The 16,898-nt window shown below is 41.5% G+C and overlaps 1 protein-coding gene across 1 annotated transcript in view; it reads left to right on the top strand.

Annotated features, from left to right (window-relative positions):
- The window catches only part of LOC146608010 (uncharacterized), an 83,239-nt gene extending 80,899 nt beyond the window's left edge, over nt 1-2,340 (top strand). Inside the window, exons 30-33 of the mRNA XM_085348638.1 lie at nt 1,209-1,511; nt 1,612-1,881; nt 2,003-2,086; nt 2,233-2,340. Of these exons, the coding sequence (XP_085204764.1) occupies nt 1,209-1,511; nt 1,612-1,881; nt 2,003-2,086; nt 2,233-2,296 (721 nt within the window). The 3' untranslated portion in view covers nt 2,297-2,340. The remainder of the gene's footprint in view (nt 1-1,208; nt 1,512-1,611; nt 1,882-2,002; nt 2,087-2,232) is intronic.
- The last annotated feature ends 14,558 nt before the right edge of the window (nt 2,341-16,898 follow it).

Raw genomic sequence — 16,898 nt, 5'->3', positions numbered from 1 at the left:
ACAAAAAAAGAAGAATTAAGCAATTGTAGCCCAGAGCACAATGAAAGTTGACATGGTCTACACTGTAGTTCTGCTTCCAGCCTTCTTCTCCAACTGCTCCAACCCGAGTGATACTGAGATTACTGTGGCAGTGGCATATATCAGCTCACTGGTTTAAGTTATGATGGTTGGGGATCGTGCTTAGGGCAGTGTTCACATCTGCAAGCACGTCCTTTCAGATGTTTCTGTATACTATGCCAGCCACTTGGTTATGGCGCTCCATTTTGCATCCTGCTGTTAAGTGCTGGGTTTTCTCAGGGGCATATTTCTACAGCCTGCAGCTGGGGTCTTGCCTGGTGTGGTAGACCATGTCCTTGTGCTGCCATGGTTAGTGCCTCTGTGCTGTCTTTCAGTCCAGGTTTGTTCAGCCATTTTCCGGATTTCTCGATATCAGCCACTTCCTCTTTGAATCTTTGTTTTTTTTACCCTGGACTGTTGTTCTGACACTCACTAGTCCTTGGCATTGTTCCTTTTGCTTAGCATACAGTCTCAGGGTGCTGGATTTTGGGGTGAAACATTTCACACATAGCAAGGGGATTTCTTTTCTTAATGACAGTGTTTTCTATCTCCTCCTTTGGCCAGCTAATATCACAGCAGGATACATATAGGTGGTGATTGCCCCAATTCTGTTGTTCCAATTCAGCTGACTCTTCACGACTTGCCTTACTTTCTGAGGTTATGTTGCAGACGCATCTTTCCCAATGGCCTCTTCATGGTTCCCATTTGTTCAAAGGTACTTGTACCTGTCCTCAATGCTATTCTTCACTCATGGCAAACAGCTTGATGTCCCTGATGTAGAGCAGGTGGCAATGGTTTATACAGTAGTGGGGACTCTCTCCTTGGTAAATCCTGTACTTTATGGTGACTTGTGCAATTGGCTTAAGGTTGGACTCTAGGAGTTTCCATATCCCCATTATCTTCCCAGTGAAAGAGAGTTTTAACATTCTTACACTATTACCAAGTTTGACAAATAAGCGCACATTATCATGAAGGCAAAAATGGAAATGGACAATAAATTCCCTTTAAATTAATTTCCTGTGTTTTATTTTTAGTTTGCGATATTTGGATTTGAAGCTGATGTTAGTAACTGATCAGCTGAGGTAAACTGAGTAGTCATAATTGTATCTGTGTATGAATTGGTTTATGTTTGCCTGTATTTTTCCTTGCAGTGTTGACAGGAATCAGCTGCTCAGGTTCATCCACTGCTGTGCTGCCTGTGACGTCCAGCAGGAGGCAGCGTCAGGCCTGCTGAGGACTCTGCAGCACAGCTTGGATCTGTCCTGCTCCTCCTGTGTGGAGCTACCAGAGGAGGATCAGCCTGAGCCTCTGAGTCTGACTGCTGATGACTGCAGGGCCGTCTCCACCATCCTGACACACAGCAGCCGGGACACACAGCTCGACCTGCGAGACTGTGAGGTGGAGGACAGCGTGCTGGACCTGCTGTTTCCTGTCCTCCACAGGGTCCGCCTCAGGTGGGAAAGACCACAGAAGAGTCTAAACCAGAGAGAAGCTCGTTCACACTGGTGTTGATGCATCCTGACAGTTTCTCTTTGCTCTGTTTGTCCTGTTTAGAGTCAGTAAAACTGTCCTCGTCCAGCTGCTGTCTCTGGTTCCTGTGAACAGTGAGAGGGACACAGTGAGGCGGGCGGTGTCCCTGTGTAGAGCCCTGGGTAGAGAGCTGGATCTCAGTCACAGCACGCTGGATCAGAGGGTCTGTGGGGCTTTGGTCCAGATGCTGGACTCGTGTGAAGGGCTGACAGAGCTGGACCTCAGTCACTGTCAGCTCACTGACCAGCTGCTGCTCCCTCTCATCACACATCTGCACAAAGTCCAAGTCCTGGAGTGAGTGTCACACACTGATCCTTCTCTGGGAGGCACCAATAACCATCAGCCTGTTCACACACACTACAATAATATGATGTGCAGTGATCACTTAGAGCCTCTTGTTGTATTTGTGTTACAGTCTGAGTCACAATCAGATCACTGATGCTTCGACTGATGTGTTACTGCAGCTGCTCTCCATCAACCCCTCCATCGACTGTGTGCGGTGAGGCAACATGAATCAGTCTCCATCAGTGAAGGAGTTTCTCCTCAGACTCTCAGAGGAATCATTCACAGTCTGAGCTCACATGGATTCATGTTGTTCTGAGTGAATGAGTGACGTCTGCTCTCTCTGCTTTGGTCTCTTTCTAGACTCTACAGCAACAACATCGTGCACAGAGCAGCCTTCAAGGAACACAAGCAGTGTGAGATATGAAGGAATCATCGTCAAGTAGTTGTTGGTTTTTTCTCTTCTCGTCATCATTAAATGAAAACATTGGAGGAAGTATGAACACTGGTGCTGTGTTCATGGAGTCAGCAATGTACGACACAGTAACATTAGAGTGCTATGTTAATTTTTTTTCTTTTTTCTATGATCATTAAGAAGACAGTTTATATGGAGGCTCAGGATATATCTCATCCTGATGTATCTTTTGTTTCTCAGCTGCTACAGATTTTTCTTTGATGGAGCTCAGTTGTCTAATCGAGCTCCATTATAGTAAGTAAGTAAAGTAAAGTTACTAAGTGCTTTTCACAGATAAGCGGTCACAAAGCACTGTTGACAAAAGGCTAAAATAAACAAGAACGTCAGGTGCCAAAATAGACGATACAAAACATAATAATAAAATACAGTAAAGTTAACAGGTACTTTTAAAATAAAATAAATAAATCAATTAAAAAAATCTCAGCAGAAAGCCTGATTAAACAGAAAAGTTTTTAACTGCGTTTTAAAACAATCCAGAGTCAACAAAATGTAGTTGTGGTGGTAGACTGTTCCACAGCCTTGGTGCCACAGACTGAAGCCTCCGTCCCTTTTTGTCTTTAGATGTGTTTGTGGAACAACCAACAAATTCTGAGTCTTTGAATGGAGACGAGCAGCAGTGTATTTAGTAAGAAGTAGACATAATCTGGGGCCAGGCCATTTAGTGCTCTGTATGTTAAAACAAGAATTTTGAAACAAATTTTAAAATCTATTGGGAGCCAATGTAAAGAGTACAAAATAGGAGTAATGTGAACATGCTTACTAGAATGTGTTAGTAGTCTGGCCACAGAACTTTGTGTAGCTTGGGAGTCGAGAAATAGATGATTTGTTCAAGTTGGTAAAAAGGACATAACAATAATATAAACACGATGACACAAATGCATGAACAAATTTTTCCAGTTCAGCTGTGGAGACCTTATGTCGCAATTTAGAAATGTTCCTAAAATAAAAGAAAAATTCATGATTTTACATTCGAGCCAAGGCCCAGAGGAGAATCAAATATTTCTCCAAGATTCTGAATGTCAGATTAAAAGAAGATTAGATTACCAGTAGAGCTGTTTCTTCAACAGAGGAGTTACCTCAGCAAAATAGGATGGAACACAAACTTGCCTCAGCGACACGTTGATGATAGATTGCAGTGTGGGATCAACACTGGTTAGAGTCCCAGATGGGACAGAGGGAGGTAGTATATCTGGGCAACATTTACTTTGGGTTCTGTTTACATTTTGAGTATTGGTTATATTTACTTCTTTGTGTTTCAGTTAAGTACAGCGTCACCTGTGTCCATTTGTATCATGTTGTCAAGTTTTTATCTTTGGCATATGATCCTTCATGTAGTTACTTCCTGTTTTATTTTGATATTGATTTGTCTCTGGTATATTGTATTTATATTTGCTTATGCATCTCATTATCCTGATTGGTTTCAGCTGTGTTTTGTTCCAACGCTGTTTTACGCTCCTTTAATTTGCCTATTTTTATATTTACCTGTTAAACCTGAGAGTCCTGCAGGCAGCTACCTGGGACCTGTTTTCAGCTGAACCTTGACAGATGACCATCCTGATGTTTACACATCTGAAACTTCTGTAATAATGGTGATTCAGTTATTTTATTTTTTGTTAGACTATTGAGACAAAACAAAGAGGCCAACTTGTTTTTGTTTTTTTAATCAATGCAGTGAGTCGGCCATATTTATTCATTGTGCTTTTGTGATAACTGTACTTATTCTACTCAGCATTTTTCAGTCAGGACAGAGTAGAGAGACTCTATAATCACTTCTCAGAGGAACGATGCAATAAGTGAGCAATCAGGAGAAAACTATGTTTGGTACTTTGACATAACTGGAACAAATGGGCATAAACATGTTAACATATATCGGTTTTCATATTTTATATTACATGACATGGGTGAAAGTGGTTATTTTTTCTGTGACAGTTTTCCTCATTAATGGAACATGTTAACAAAACCTTCTACCATATTAGTTTACAGCTGCAAATGGACTCAGGGAATAAATTATAAAAGGCCAAATGTCTGTAACTGATGATTCCGTCTCAGTGATTTATAGTTGTAGTAAATCATGTTCATGTTGCAGGATCACAGTCCGCGTCAGGTGCTGACGAATGTTTCTGCAGATAAATTAAGATTTAAGACCAGGTTGACTTTAAAAATTAAGATTGGAGCATTAAGATTTAAAATTGTTTGGCCTTACATACTAAAGAGCACCAACAGGACGGACCCTAATTTACCTCACCAGTATCCATATGAACAAGTAATAAAGCAAATTCAGCTCCCTTGTACAGTTATGTTTTTTCACTCTATTACTTCAGCCTGATTTAAGTGTGACTGATCTTCCTCCTATACATCAAAATATGTTTTTTGTTCTATATTTTATAAATTTTATAGAATATTTGTTTACAATGATTTATTTCCGTCACACTGATGGCATGTATCCAACACAGCATGTTTCATGGAAGAATTAAAAGCTCAAACATTCTGGAAAATTATTCAAAGTACTGAAGAGAAACAAACCTGATTTCATAGCAGAAATGCAAATTGGATTGCATCATGTGAGAACAAACAACTCAAAAAAGAAAAAGAAAATTCAAAAGACAAGTCATTTCAATGAGCTCCACAAAACACATGTACTTTTGTGAGTTGATTTCAGCCCCTAAACAGTGACCAGAGGAAAGAATTGTCAGAATAATGTGCACACATTTTAGAGAGGTTTTCCTATAGGTACTCTGTACAAACACTAACACCAGACACCGACAGCAAAGCGTGCAGCTAGAAACAAAGCTATGACATGGCTATCCGAGGCTTATGAATTTGTGATCGCACAGCATCTCACATTCTCTCTCTCACACACACACACAAGCAGAAAGTGCCGAAATAATATATATTAATAAAATCAATAGCATTATTCCAGCTTTTAATCAAGACCATGGGTAGCAGTGGTCAGGGGAATGGACACGTTTAAGCTAATGCTGTCCACTCAAACCAAGTAACACAAAGATGCTGTAACATCTATAAGTTGCGAACAAAAGAGAGAAACCCAGTAACCATAGGCCCTCACAGATTGGATGTACCAAACAGACACTCTCATTCAATAAAGGGTTGAATGAGAAACAACAGTTCCTAATGAATCAGCTTCTAGATATACATTTCCATATATAGTGCACGCACATACAATGAGTGCATATTTTCAAGATTCAAATGTGTCAATATGTTAATATGAAAACATTTTAACTGCTGGGCTGCCAGCAAAATAACCCTTTAATATGTTGCCTGTATATGTTGATAAAGCGTTGTCCTTCCTGACATCTACTAAAAATGTAAAAAACAAAATTTGGCTTTTATTGAGCTGCAGCTACAGTTCATATTGTTCAGTTCTGATGAATTTCTATTGGAGAGTGTCATAGTTTGCAGTGAAAGCTTAAATATCCAATAAGGCTCTTGGTATTATCCAACCATCAGAGCAACCCTCTTCTGATCTGCAGTCAGCTGTCTGGTTGGAGAAACTAAGTCATACTTATGCGTATCTCAGCCTTTGGGATTATCATTAAATCAATTCTTACTCTGGATCAGCTGGGATGAGTGATGGATGGAGGGGATTTTATTACAATAACATCAAAGAGATAATGTGAGTTTGAGGATTGATGGCACTGCAGACCAAATCCACCAAATCTACCTTTGAGTACACCGTAAAATTAGTTCCCAGAACTAAAAAACAAAACAAAAACACTATGCAAACTCAGTGCCTCAAAAAAAATGAGTAAAGCTTACTTAAGATGACTATGTTAGGACAACTTATTCATTGCAACTATACAGTACAAAGAATAACTTGATGTTTCTGACTGCAATACTAATTGTTTACAAACTGAAAAACATTTCAAGTTCTACTAAATTAAAAAGCAATTTGAGGTAACTTACTATTTTTTAATCATATTATATTTTGTCATCCTTGAAATTTCTAATACAGCACTTATATTAACATAACACTGTTTGCATGATTCATAAAGAACAGTTAACAACACTTCTTGTAATAACTTTGAGTGGAAAAGGACAGAAAAAGAACATGTGGATCCTGGAATAATTGCAGCTTCCATCATTAATGGACTGAAGAGGAAGAAGTTCCCAAGGAGTCATTTAGAAGAGTTTAGAACATCAACTGATTGAATCCATGAATCTGGACACATGTTTCTGAGTGAAAGAGACAGACATGTACAGACTGAACTACCTGTTCAACCGTCAGAGAGTTTCTCTAACAGGAGGACATTCTTTACACTCAACTCAACTTTTTCCATCAGGCCATCAGACTGCTGAACACGTCATAGACACCTCAGCTTCACTACTGGAACTTCAACATTATGCACTCCACACTGTATATAAATGCCACTTGTTTTGCACATATTCAACTCTGTATATTTTATATATTTTATTATTATTATTATTATTATTATTTTATTTTATTTTTTTACTATTTAATTTGTAAAAATGTGTATACACACACACACACACACACACACACACACACACACACACACACGTAGGAAAATATTTAGTATACACATCCAGAAATGCATACACTATTATATATTGTACATATATTTATTAGTTTCAGGTTGGCCATTCTTGTATTTTGCTCGTTTGTGTTGTTGTGTTTGCACATCTCTGTTGCTTGTGGGGCTCGCACACAAGAATTTCACTCGCATGTGCTGTGCCAGTGTGCCTGCACATGTGATGTGACAATAAAAAGTGATTTGATTTGATTTGACTCAGCACAGACACACTGAAGAACCAGGATGGACTCTAAATCCAGGATAAAGAGGTTCAGTGAATGTGGTGTTGAAGGTGTGGAGGTAGATCAGAGTGTCAGAAGAGACTCTGTAGAAGGACAGAGTGCCACATACACTGCTACTCTGTTAGAGACAGAGAAGGAGATTGATGATACTTTCTTACAGTGCCAGACACGAGAAGGACCATCATCAGAGCAGTACAGACTCCAGGACTGATCATTCCCTCCAAAACAGCAGTCATTACTGTCTCCTTTCCTTGTGATTCTTCTGCATCTCACAGATATATAATGTCCCCTCTTCATTCAATCTCCCAGTAACAGCGACCAGTCAGACCATTTGTACACAGCAGCTGAGGCCAATAATGAAATCTGTCTGTATGATCAAGATATGACTGATCCTCCTCCACACGTGTCACCTTCCTGTTGTTATCAGACAGTTTGAGGTTTGTGTTCACTGTGTTTGTGTCGATTGTGAGTTGACAGGAATCTGATGGAGAAACAAACACAATCCAGCTGCAGTTATTGATCCATCATCTGTTCATTGATTGACACTTTGATGATGACTCCTGACATCAGAGATGTGAATGAGTGATGTGACAGTTTGAAGATGGTTGAATGTGTGCTGCTTTGTTTTCATGAATCACATTAAAAACACACTTACACTTCCTCAGACCTGGTCTCAACCATCGGCCTCCAGCAGGCTGCACCCTGAAAGGAGGAGGGGGGTCAGACCAGCACTGTCTCTTTCAATATGCACACATGGACATTACATCTCTCTCATACACATACTGTTAGACACTAATAAAGGAACAATCCAACATTTTCACGAATACACTTCAATCCATACACACAGACTGAAATGATTCACAGCCTTGTTTCTTTCACAGACAACAAGTTTCCAACCTATCTTAACCTGTTCATCCTTCAGTCAGTGTCACTGACTGTCATTGTGACTGTGGACATACAGCATGAGAAACACACACATTAAAATGGCTGACACTTTATTAGGTACAAAGTGGCAACTTTCTTATGTACAGTACACCTCTGGCCAGAGGTAGGAAGTGACAAAGTATTTTGTTAATGGACTTAAGTAGAGTATTTACTTCTCTGGCAGCTTTTTACTTTTACTCCAAACATTTTTAAACAAATCTCTGTACTTTCTACTCATATTTTGAGAACAGGCTTGTTAGTTTTGGTTTAACACATTTGCGGAGAGTTATTTCATGTCACTGCGAGCCTTCACACATCAAATCAATTTGAGGCTAGACATACTGTGAAACCTGCTGCAAAACAAACTAAACTAGACTAATTGCATTATTTAAAGGTTGTTTAATATTCTACAGTATGTTTAACATGTTGATCCTGAACACAGGCCATTGCTATAAGTCAGTGTTAGAGTCAGATTGGTTCTTTATCTTTTTGGTGACCTCACCCCAGTGCATCACTGACTGAATTCCACCCTCATACCAACTTTATACCATCTAGAAAACAGACAGCATGGCTGAAAAGATGGGAGTGGAGAAGAAAGCAGAGCATCATGGGAAGTCCAGGTTTTCTTTGTGTTAGCTGATTTGACAAAACCTAAAATCCCAGTCAGAGATGATGAGTATCATCACTGGAATTATCATTTCTCTGTTAAACCACGCTTTCTGCTTCAGGACCTACACATGCTCACATGACAAGGAGCACTTTAAACATCATTTCACAGGTGTTAGTGCGCATGTGTGTGATGTAGAGGTGTGGGTTTGAGCTCTCCACCGCAGCTTTCCATAAAACACAAGATACCATGATAAAACCATTCAGGAGCTGATATAATCGACTCGTACCTTTGGCTTAATCATTGCCCTGCATATCTGAAATGTCACCGCCGAAGAAAGCCTCAAACCTAGGCAAGAATAAGACCATCGACGGATACATTAGCAACGCTAATGTTAGCGAGCTTGATGCTAATGATAGCTGCACCAGCAGGGTTTTGGTTGAGCCTAAAGTTGTCACTCCGGATGACAAGGGTGAAATGTATAAGATATGCCAGGAAATATGCAAGACAATATCTAAATCAATCCTGGAGAAACTTGATGAGCGGTTTGATGCTTTTGAGGCCAGGTTCCAGTCAGTGCTGTCCATACAGAATGACTTACAGAACCAAACGGAAGGTCAGGAATTAGCGGTCAATGCGCTGGACGAGTGAATGGATGTGCTTGAAGCCAAATGCGAGGACCTGGCAAAGCTTGTTGATCAGTTTCAACCCAAACTATTGGACTTGGAGGCTCGTTCTCAGAGACTTAATATAAAAATTGTTGACATAAACGAGGGCTCAGAAGAAGGGAGACCGAGTTTATTTCCATCCTCATCCCTGAATTATTGGGTAATAATTCTGTGTGTGTGTGCGTGTGGGGGGGTATTGTTTTGTTTTATAGCTCAGATGCGTGTGTTCATTTATATTTATAATGGCTGGTGTCCAGGGTGATGTAAAGGAAGAGGGGAGAAACCTGCAGTTGATCTCATGGAACGTGAATGGACTAGGCAATCCTATAAAAAGGGGAAAGTTTTCAAGCATTTGAAATCCTTACCTGCAGGTATTATCCTTCTGCAAGAGACTCATATTAAAAAAGACACACAACATAGATAAAGTGCAACTGGGTATCTCAGATATGTCAGTCACCATATTATTGGGGAAGAATGTCCCATTTCAGATGACTTGTGTGGTTAGCGGTCCCTTAGGTAGATATATAATGGTCTCTGGTACTATAAATTCTCACTCATTACCACTTCTAAATATATATGATCTAAACACAGATGAACAGAGTTTCTCTAAGAGAGTTTTTGATCTGCTCACAGATAACAAGGATTCTAATATAATAGTGGCTGGAGATCTTAACTGTTATCTTGACCCCTTTCTAGATAGATCATCCACACGACTAGTGTCAGAAACATCCATCCATCCATCCATCCATCTTCATCCGCGTTATCCAAGGCCGGGTCGCAGGGGCAGCAGCCTAAGCAGAGAGGCCCAGACCTCCCTCTCCCCGGCCACCTCCTCCAGCTTATCCGGGGGAACACCAAGGTCTTCCAGGCCAGCCGAGAGATATAATCTCTCCAGTGTGTCCTGGGTCTGCCCCGGGGCCTCCTCCCGGTGGGACATGCCCGGAACACCTCACCCAGGAGGCGCCCAGGAGGCATCCTTATCAGATGCCCGAACCACCTCAGCTGGCTCCTTTTGATGTGGAGCAGCAGCGGCTCTACTCTGAGCCCCTCCCGGATGGCCGAACTTCTCACCCTATCTCTAAGGGAGAGGCCAGCCACCCTTCGGAGGAAGCTCATTTCTGCTGCTTGTATCCGCGATCTCGTTCTTTCAGTCACTACCCACAGCTCGTGGCCATAGGTGAGGGTAGGGACGTAGATCGACCGGTAAATTGAGAGCTTCGCTTTTACACTCAGCTCCCTCTTCACCACGACGGACCGGTGCAGCGTCTGCATTACTGCAGCTGCAGCCCCAATCCGTCTGTCGATCTCCGGCTCCCTTCTCCCATCACTCGCGAACAAGACCCCGAGATACTTGAACTCCTCCACTGGAGGAGTGTCAGAAACAGCATCTGCAAAACTTTTAAATAAACAGTCTTCTAAATACTCCACTGATTTACTTAGGTCCAGTCTCTCAGCTCATCCTTATGTTCCCCAAGGAAACTACAAAGACTGAGGTATACAGAAAAAGTAAAAAAAACAGAAAAGTAAAAGAAATAGCAGTATAAAATAATTTATGCCAGGCGGGGAGTGTGTTGTTATAGCTTGAATGTGTTAATATGCTTTTGCTTTGTATGATTTGGCATCCTCTTGTGGCCACAGTTGGTACTTGGGAAACTTGTTATGCCCAACTAGTTCGATACAAGTGTGCAGTAGAGGTGAAACTTTTGCCCATGCATGCCTGTAAGTGCCTGCTTTAATCTGACTCTCTGATGCCTCCTATGTGCCGATGAAGCTGTTGATGCTCTGCGATTTCCTGATAGAGTTCAGTTCCATTTTAAATCATTTTGCCATTTTGTAAGAAAAACACTTGAATGACTTCACTCCAGGAAATAAAAAGAAAAACCCTGAAAATCAAACAGAGGGTTTTTGTTCTCAAACATCAGCTATGGAGGAGCAAAACCAAGGTAAAGAAAATAAAGTCAAACTGAAAATGCTTTAAAAAGACATTTTGAAAAATAACTACAACAGTTGTGTCCGTACACTAAACCAGGTGTTTTTTCCTACTGACCTTCCTTCGTCATTTCTAAAATCAATCTGGACACCTCCATCACACGGCCAGAAGTGTATGTCTCCACCATAAGATCCACTGTTTTCATTCTGCTTGCGTTCTCCAGATGACTCTTTTTGATGGTTGGAAAATCACCTACAGGTACATTCAGCAGGTACCAGTGGAAACGTTTCAGCTCCTCCTCTCCCAAATCATCCAACAGGTCTAATAGCTGCTCCTGAACAGGCGTCTTCATCTTAAATCTACAAAACACGAGGGGATATTTTGAGCAGAGGGAACAAAGTGAAACAGGATCAGTGTTACAACAAATCATATTGTCTTTGCAGTTTTTTTGTTGGATTCTACTGTTTATTTACTGCAATGACATGATTTTAATGAAAAAAACCTGCCGCTCATACAGAATCTCAGGCAATTAGACTGATACTATAAAACCTGAGGACGAGGAACTCTGATCTAAAAACAGCCAAAGATCAATCCTGATAAACTTGAAGATGATTTTTGCCTTTAATGTTATTGCAGAAGAACTAAGAACATGAACACGAAAATCAAATAAATATAGACCAGTGGAGAAGAGTGTGTAAGAGGGCAGAGACATTTGTGATTATTTGCTAAGGTTTGATTAGTGTCATGTTGCCAGAGAAGAAAACACATACCATAATATAAACTCTGACTCTAATATGAAGCAACACTGCACTCTTAAATAAAGAAAGCAGTTTAATATCTACAAACAAGTTCAGTAAAAGCTTTAATTTTTTTGAGATTGTTGAAGTTAAAAAAATAAGTTGTTCAAGTTGTCCTTTTAGTAGCTCAATGATCACATTCAAAGGTCAAGTTGATTGAACTTTTCATAATCTTATTTCCTTCTCTCGGGTCAAGTTTGTCCAATTTTCCCCTCACTTGAGGTATTGAGTTATCAGCTTATTCCAATTGTTGGGTCGGAATAATTTGACTTTTGGGTCATGTTCATACACCATGTGCCATTTGAGCATGTAAAGGACCGAGTCTGGTATAGTTTTTATTAGTTTTTTTGGTTTCCTTTTATCAGTCCCTTAGAACTGTAAATATGTAACGATGTTTTAGATCGTGTTTATTTGTGAGAATATGTTGGTTTTTTTAAATTATACATATTTATATATATACTCTGACATTTTATGCGTGTTGATGCATGCTCAATCATCCAGGTCAGGAAATCCCAAAAAGTTGGTTCTGTTCATCTGGACATTTTCAGTTCTTCAGTCTCAGCTGACTGCAAGTTTCCCCAACCTTATAAACAGTATCTTTGCACAAAGACTGAAGCTAGAACCACAGAATGAACAATGGGCTGTGAGGTCAGTTCCTTGATCATTAATATGCAAATTGTTTTGCCCATTGATCAACAACCACTGGTTGATCAATGGGCAACCAGTGGCTGTGAGTACCATTCACAGAGATTTGGGGAATGGCTGTTAGAATTACGTTTTTTAACAAAATAATTTCTAATGAGCAATGAGCAACATGGTGACTGACCTCAGTTACTCCAGTCTGCAGCCTGAACTCTCCTGAAAACTATGCAGCTCCTTCAATTCTGAATAATTCAGGTTGTTGAAAGTCAGGTCCAGATGTTTCAATTGGGAGTGGTTGGACTTCAGAGCTGAGATCAGAGAGGAGATTTCTGACAAACCACAGTTCATCAACCTGTATAAAGAATGAGAGATGTAAGTTTATCAGAGAAAGTTTGCATTTGAAATCAGTGTTTCATACCTACAGTTCTCTCCTGTCCCTGGTGGACATTTATTCCTCCCGCTGCCTCAGCAGAGCAACAAACATCATCAAGGACAGCTTCTGAGCTATTCAACATGCTTCCCTCAGGGAAGAGCTACAGGTGCATCAGCAAAAAGAATGACAGACTCAAAAATAGTTTCTTCCTAAAAGCCAAAGCCACCCTGATATCACAGGACTTCCTAAAAACTACACAACTGTCATCACCAATGTGCAATACTTAATTTTACATGCAATAACCCACACTGTAAATATATAACACTATTTATTTATTTCCCCCCCCCCCCCCAATTTGTATATTTGTACATTTTATATATATTTCTTGAACACTGTTCATATGTATATAGTGCTGCAGAACTGTGCACCTCACACCCCTTTCTTTTCCCACGTCTGCACTTAGATGTTCTGTATTTCATTTTACATATGTATAGTGACAATAAAAGACCATTCTATTCTATTCTATTCTTCTATTCTATTCTGTTCTGTTCAGAGCTGAAGAAAGTTCAGAATGTAGAAGTTTAAAAAATGGAAACTCCAGACAGCTGAAACCAACAGGATCCATTTTTAAAACTCTTCAAGAAACTCGAACAAATTTTTTTTTCACATTTACATACACTGATACTAGTTTCCAGGACCATTTAAAACATCAAAATACATGCTTTTAAAGACATTTGTAAGACCTACAATGTGAATCATACCAAACGATGCTGAAATTGTTGAAACAAGCTAAACTACTTAGCAGGAGAGTGATACTATAGAAATCCAACTTCCTGACCTCACACACTAAAAACATCAAATTGAAATACATTTATCATTTATTTAATTAAAATGTAAATAAAGAGAATAACACTTATTTTGGCTGCTCCCTTATTCAGAATGTGTTGCCACAGCAGATCTGCACATTTTGACCTGTTTTTTTGTTTGTTTGTTTGATAATGCCCTTATTAATACCTGGTCTTAAGCAGGGACATGTCAAATTTTAGGTAAATGTGTAAACTATACTATAGAGCCACTAAAGAATGAATACTGTATGTGGAATAAATCAAATCATTAATGGAAGAATTTATTGAAAAAAAAATCAACTACCCCTCCTTGAATCGCTACCTTATCGTGGTGGAGGGGTTTGTGTGTCCCAGGGATCCCAGGGGCTATGTTGTCTGGGGGCTTTTGCCCTCTGGTAGGGTCTCCCATGGCAAATTGGCCCTGGGTGAGGGACCAGACAAAGAGCGATTCATAAGACCCTTATGAAAAGGACACCGACGGAACAGTTTACCCTGCCCGGGATAGGGTTACCGGGGCCCCGCCCTGGACCCAGGCCCAGGGAGGGTGCCCGAGAGCGAGCATCTGGTGGCCGGGTCTTAGTCCATGGGGCCCGGCCGGGCACAGCCCGAAGAGGAGACATGGGCCCATCCGCTGGGAGACTTCAATGCACATGTGGGTAACAACAGCGAGACCTGGAGGGGCGTGATTGGGAGGAACAGCCTCCCTGATCTGAACCCGAGCGGTGCTTTGTTATTGGACTTCTGTGCTAATCACAGTTTGGCCATAACGAACACCCTGTTCGAACATAAGAGTGTCCATAAGTGCACGTGGCACCAGGACGATCGATTTTGTAATCGTATCAGCAGACCTGCGACCATATGTTCTGGACACTCGGGTAAAGAGAGGGGCTGAGCTGTCAACTGATCACCACCTGGTGGTGAGTTGGATCAGGTGGCGGGGGAGGACGCTGGACAGACCTGGTGCACCTAAACGCGTAGTGAGGGTGTGCTGGGAACGTCTAGCAGAGGCCCCAGTCCGCGAGATCTTCAACGCACACCTCCGGCAGAGCTTCAACAGCATTCCGAGGGAGACGGGGGACATTGAGTCCGAATGGACCATGTTCAGCGTCTCCATTGCCGAAGCTGCTGCATTGAGCTGCAGCCGCAAGGTGGTTGGTGCCTGCCGTGGTGGTAATCCCCGAACCAAATGGTGGACACCAGAGGTGAAGGGAGCCACCAGGCTGAAGAAGGAGTCCTATCGGGCTTGGTTAGCCTGTGGGACTCCGGAGGCAGCCGACAGGTATCGACAGGCCAAGCGGAATGCGGCTCGGGCAGTGGCTGAAGCAAAAACTCGGGTGTGGGAGGAGTTCAGAGAGGCCATGGAAAAAGACTTTCGGACTGCCTCGAAGAGATTCTGGCAAACCGTCAGACGTCTCAGGAGGGGAAAGCGGTGCTCTACCTGCACTGTGTATAGTGCTGGCGGAGCGCTGCTGACGTCGACTGAGAAAATTGTCAGGCAGTGGAAGAAATACTTCGAGGACCTCCTTAATCCCACTGACACGTCTTCCGAGGAGGAAGCAGAGTCTGGGGATGAGGGGAATGACCCGCCAATTTCCGGGGGCGAGGTCACTGAGGCAGTTAAACAACTCCTTGGTGGCAGAGCCCCTGGTCAATGGCGTGTCCAGCGGGGTGGCCTGGGGGGGGGGGCACAGGCCACCCCCCAAACCAGACTGGCCACCCCAGGTGCCACCCCAAAGGCAAAACAATAAAATTCAATCAAATGTCCGATTATGTTTTCACGGTGACGCTCAGATATCCGAGTGTAAGTGAATGCAGCATCGGCTTCTGCGCTATGCGCATCACGTTAGCAAAGGTAGGAGAGCCAAGCGCGAAAGATGGCACTGCAGGAAACAATTTTTCGGTGAAAGAAAATGAGGACAGAATAAATGTCCCGGTAAGTAATATCAAGTTTGTTGAGTTTAGTAAACTTCGGTGAAATTAGAATACCAAGAAAAAAAATAACACTTAAAGAATTATTGCAGCTGTGGAATATTTCAGACAGTATGCTACTGAGGGCAGCTAACATAAGAGTTATGAGTTATAAGATGTAATCTAAGTCGTAACATTGCTGTATGGAGCTGCAGATTTGGTTGCAGGTTAACATAGCTGGACTGGCCATCGGGCATACCGGGCATATCCCCAGTGACTTATTTTTTATTTTTTTTTGTAATGGCATGAACAATGACAGGTGGTGGATTGGCCAGATGCAGGTCGATGTGTAGAAATAACTCCGTTGTTTGGTGGTGGCTATGACGGGGCTTCCACAGAGGCAACAGGTGGATGAGGGAAGGGGAGGCAGGAGGAGAGCCCCGAGGCAGCCGCCAGTCCGAGTGTCAGGTGAACTGAACTTCAGGTAAGAAGTTATGACCTGCAGTCTATCTGGGTCAGATATAAACCAAGTTTAGGTGTAGTTTATTTTCATGTTGCTGACTTTTTACTGTCAGTTGCAATAACTCATACTGCGTTCTAGCCAGTTTGACGGAGTTTTTATACAGCTGGGTGGGTGCTATGATGTTACTGATAGTGAACTTTATTTTATTCATAAGGTTAGTAGAGTTGCCAACGGCTCCTTAAAAAAATGGAATGGTCCCTCATTCAGAGAAAATATTACACGTTTCGTATTGAGCTGAGAAGAGATGCGGTTTGTCCCGGACTTTAGCTAGAATGGAAAAAAGACACAAAGCTGGATTTATTTTATTATTAACCTTTATTTAACCAGGAAAAGTCCCATTGAGATTAAAAACCTCTTTTGCAAGGGAGTCCTGGCCAAGAGGCGACAACACGTTGAAATTACAAAGTTACATACATATTATAAATAACAATTACATTTTAAAAACATTTTTCTCTGGCTCTCTCAATCTGGACTTAAAAGCATTTAATGAAATAAGATCTGCTATCTTCCAGTCTTTTTGCATCATGTTCCATGTGAAAGGG

This window comes from Diplotaxodon limnothrissa, linkage group LG23 (assembly GCF_057381915.1).
Source record: "Diplotaxodon limnothrissa isolate DT_005_m linkage group LG23, D_limnothrissa_male_GT1.1, whole genome shotgun sequence".
In the NCBI taxonomy this organism is placed as follows: Eukaryota; Metazoa; Chordata; class Actinopteri; order Cichliformes; family Cichlidae; genus Diplotaxodon; species Diplotaxodon limnothrissa.
The sequence above is the reverse complement of the archived record's forward strand: the minus strand, read 5'-3'. Positions and strand labels throughout refer to the sequence as shown.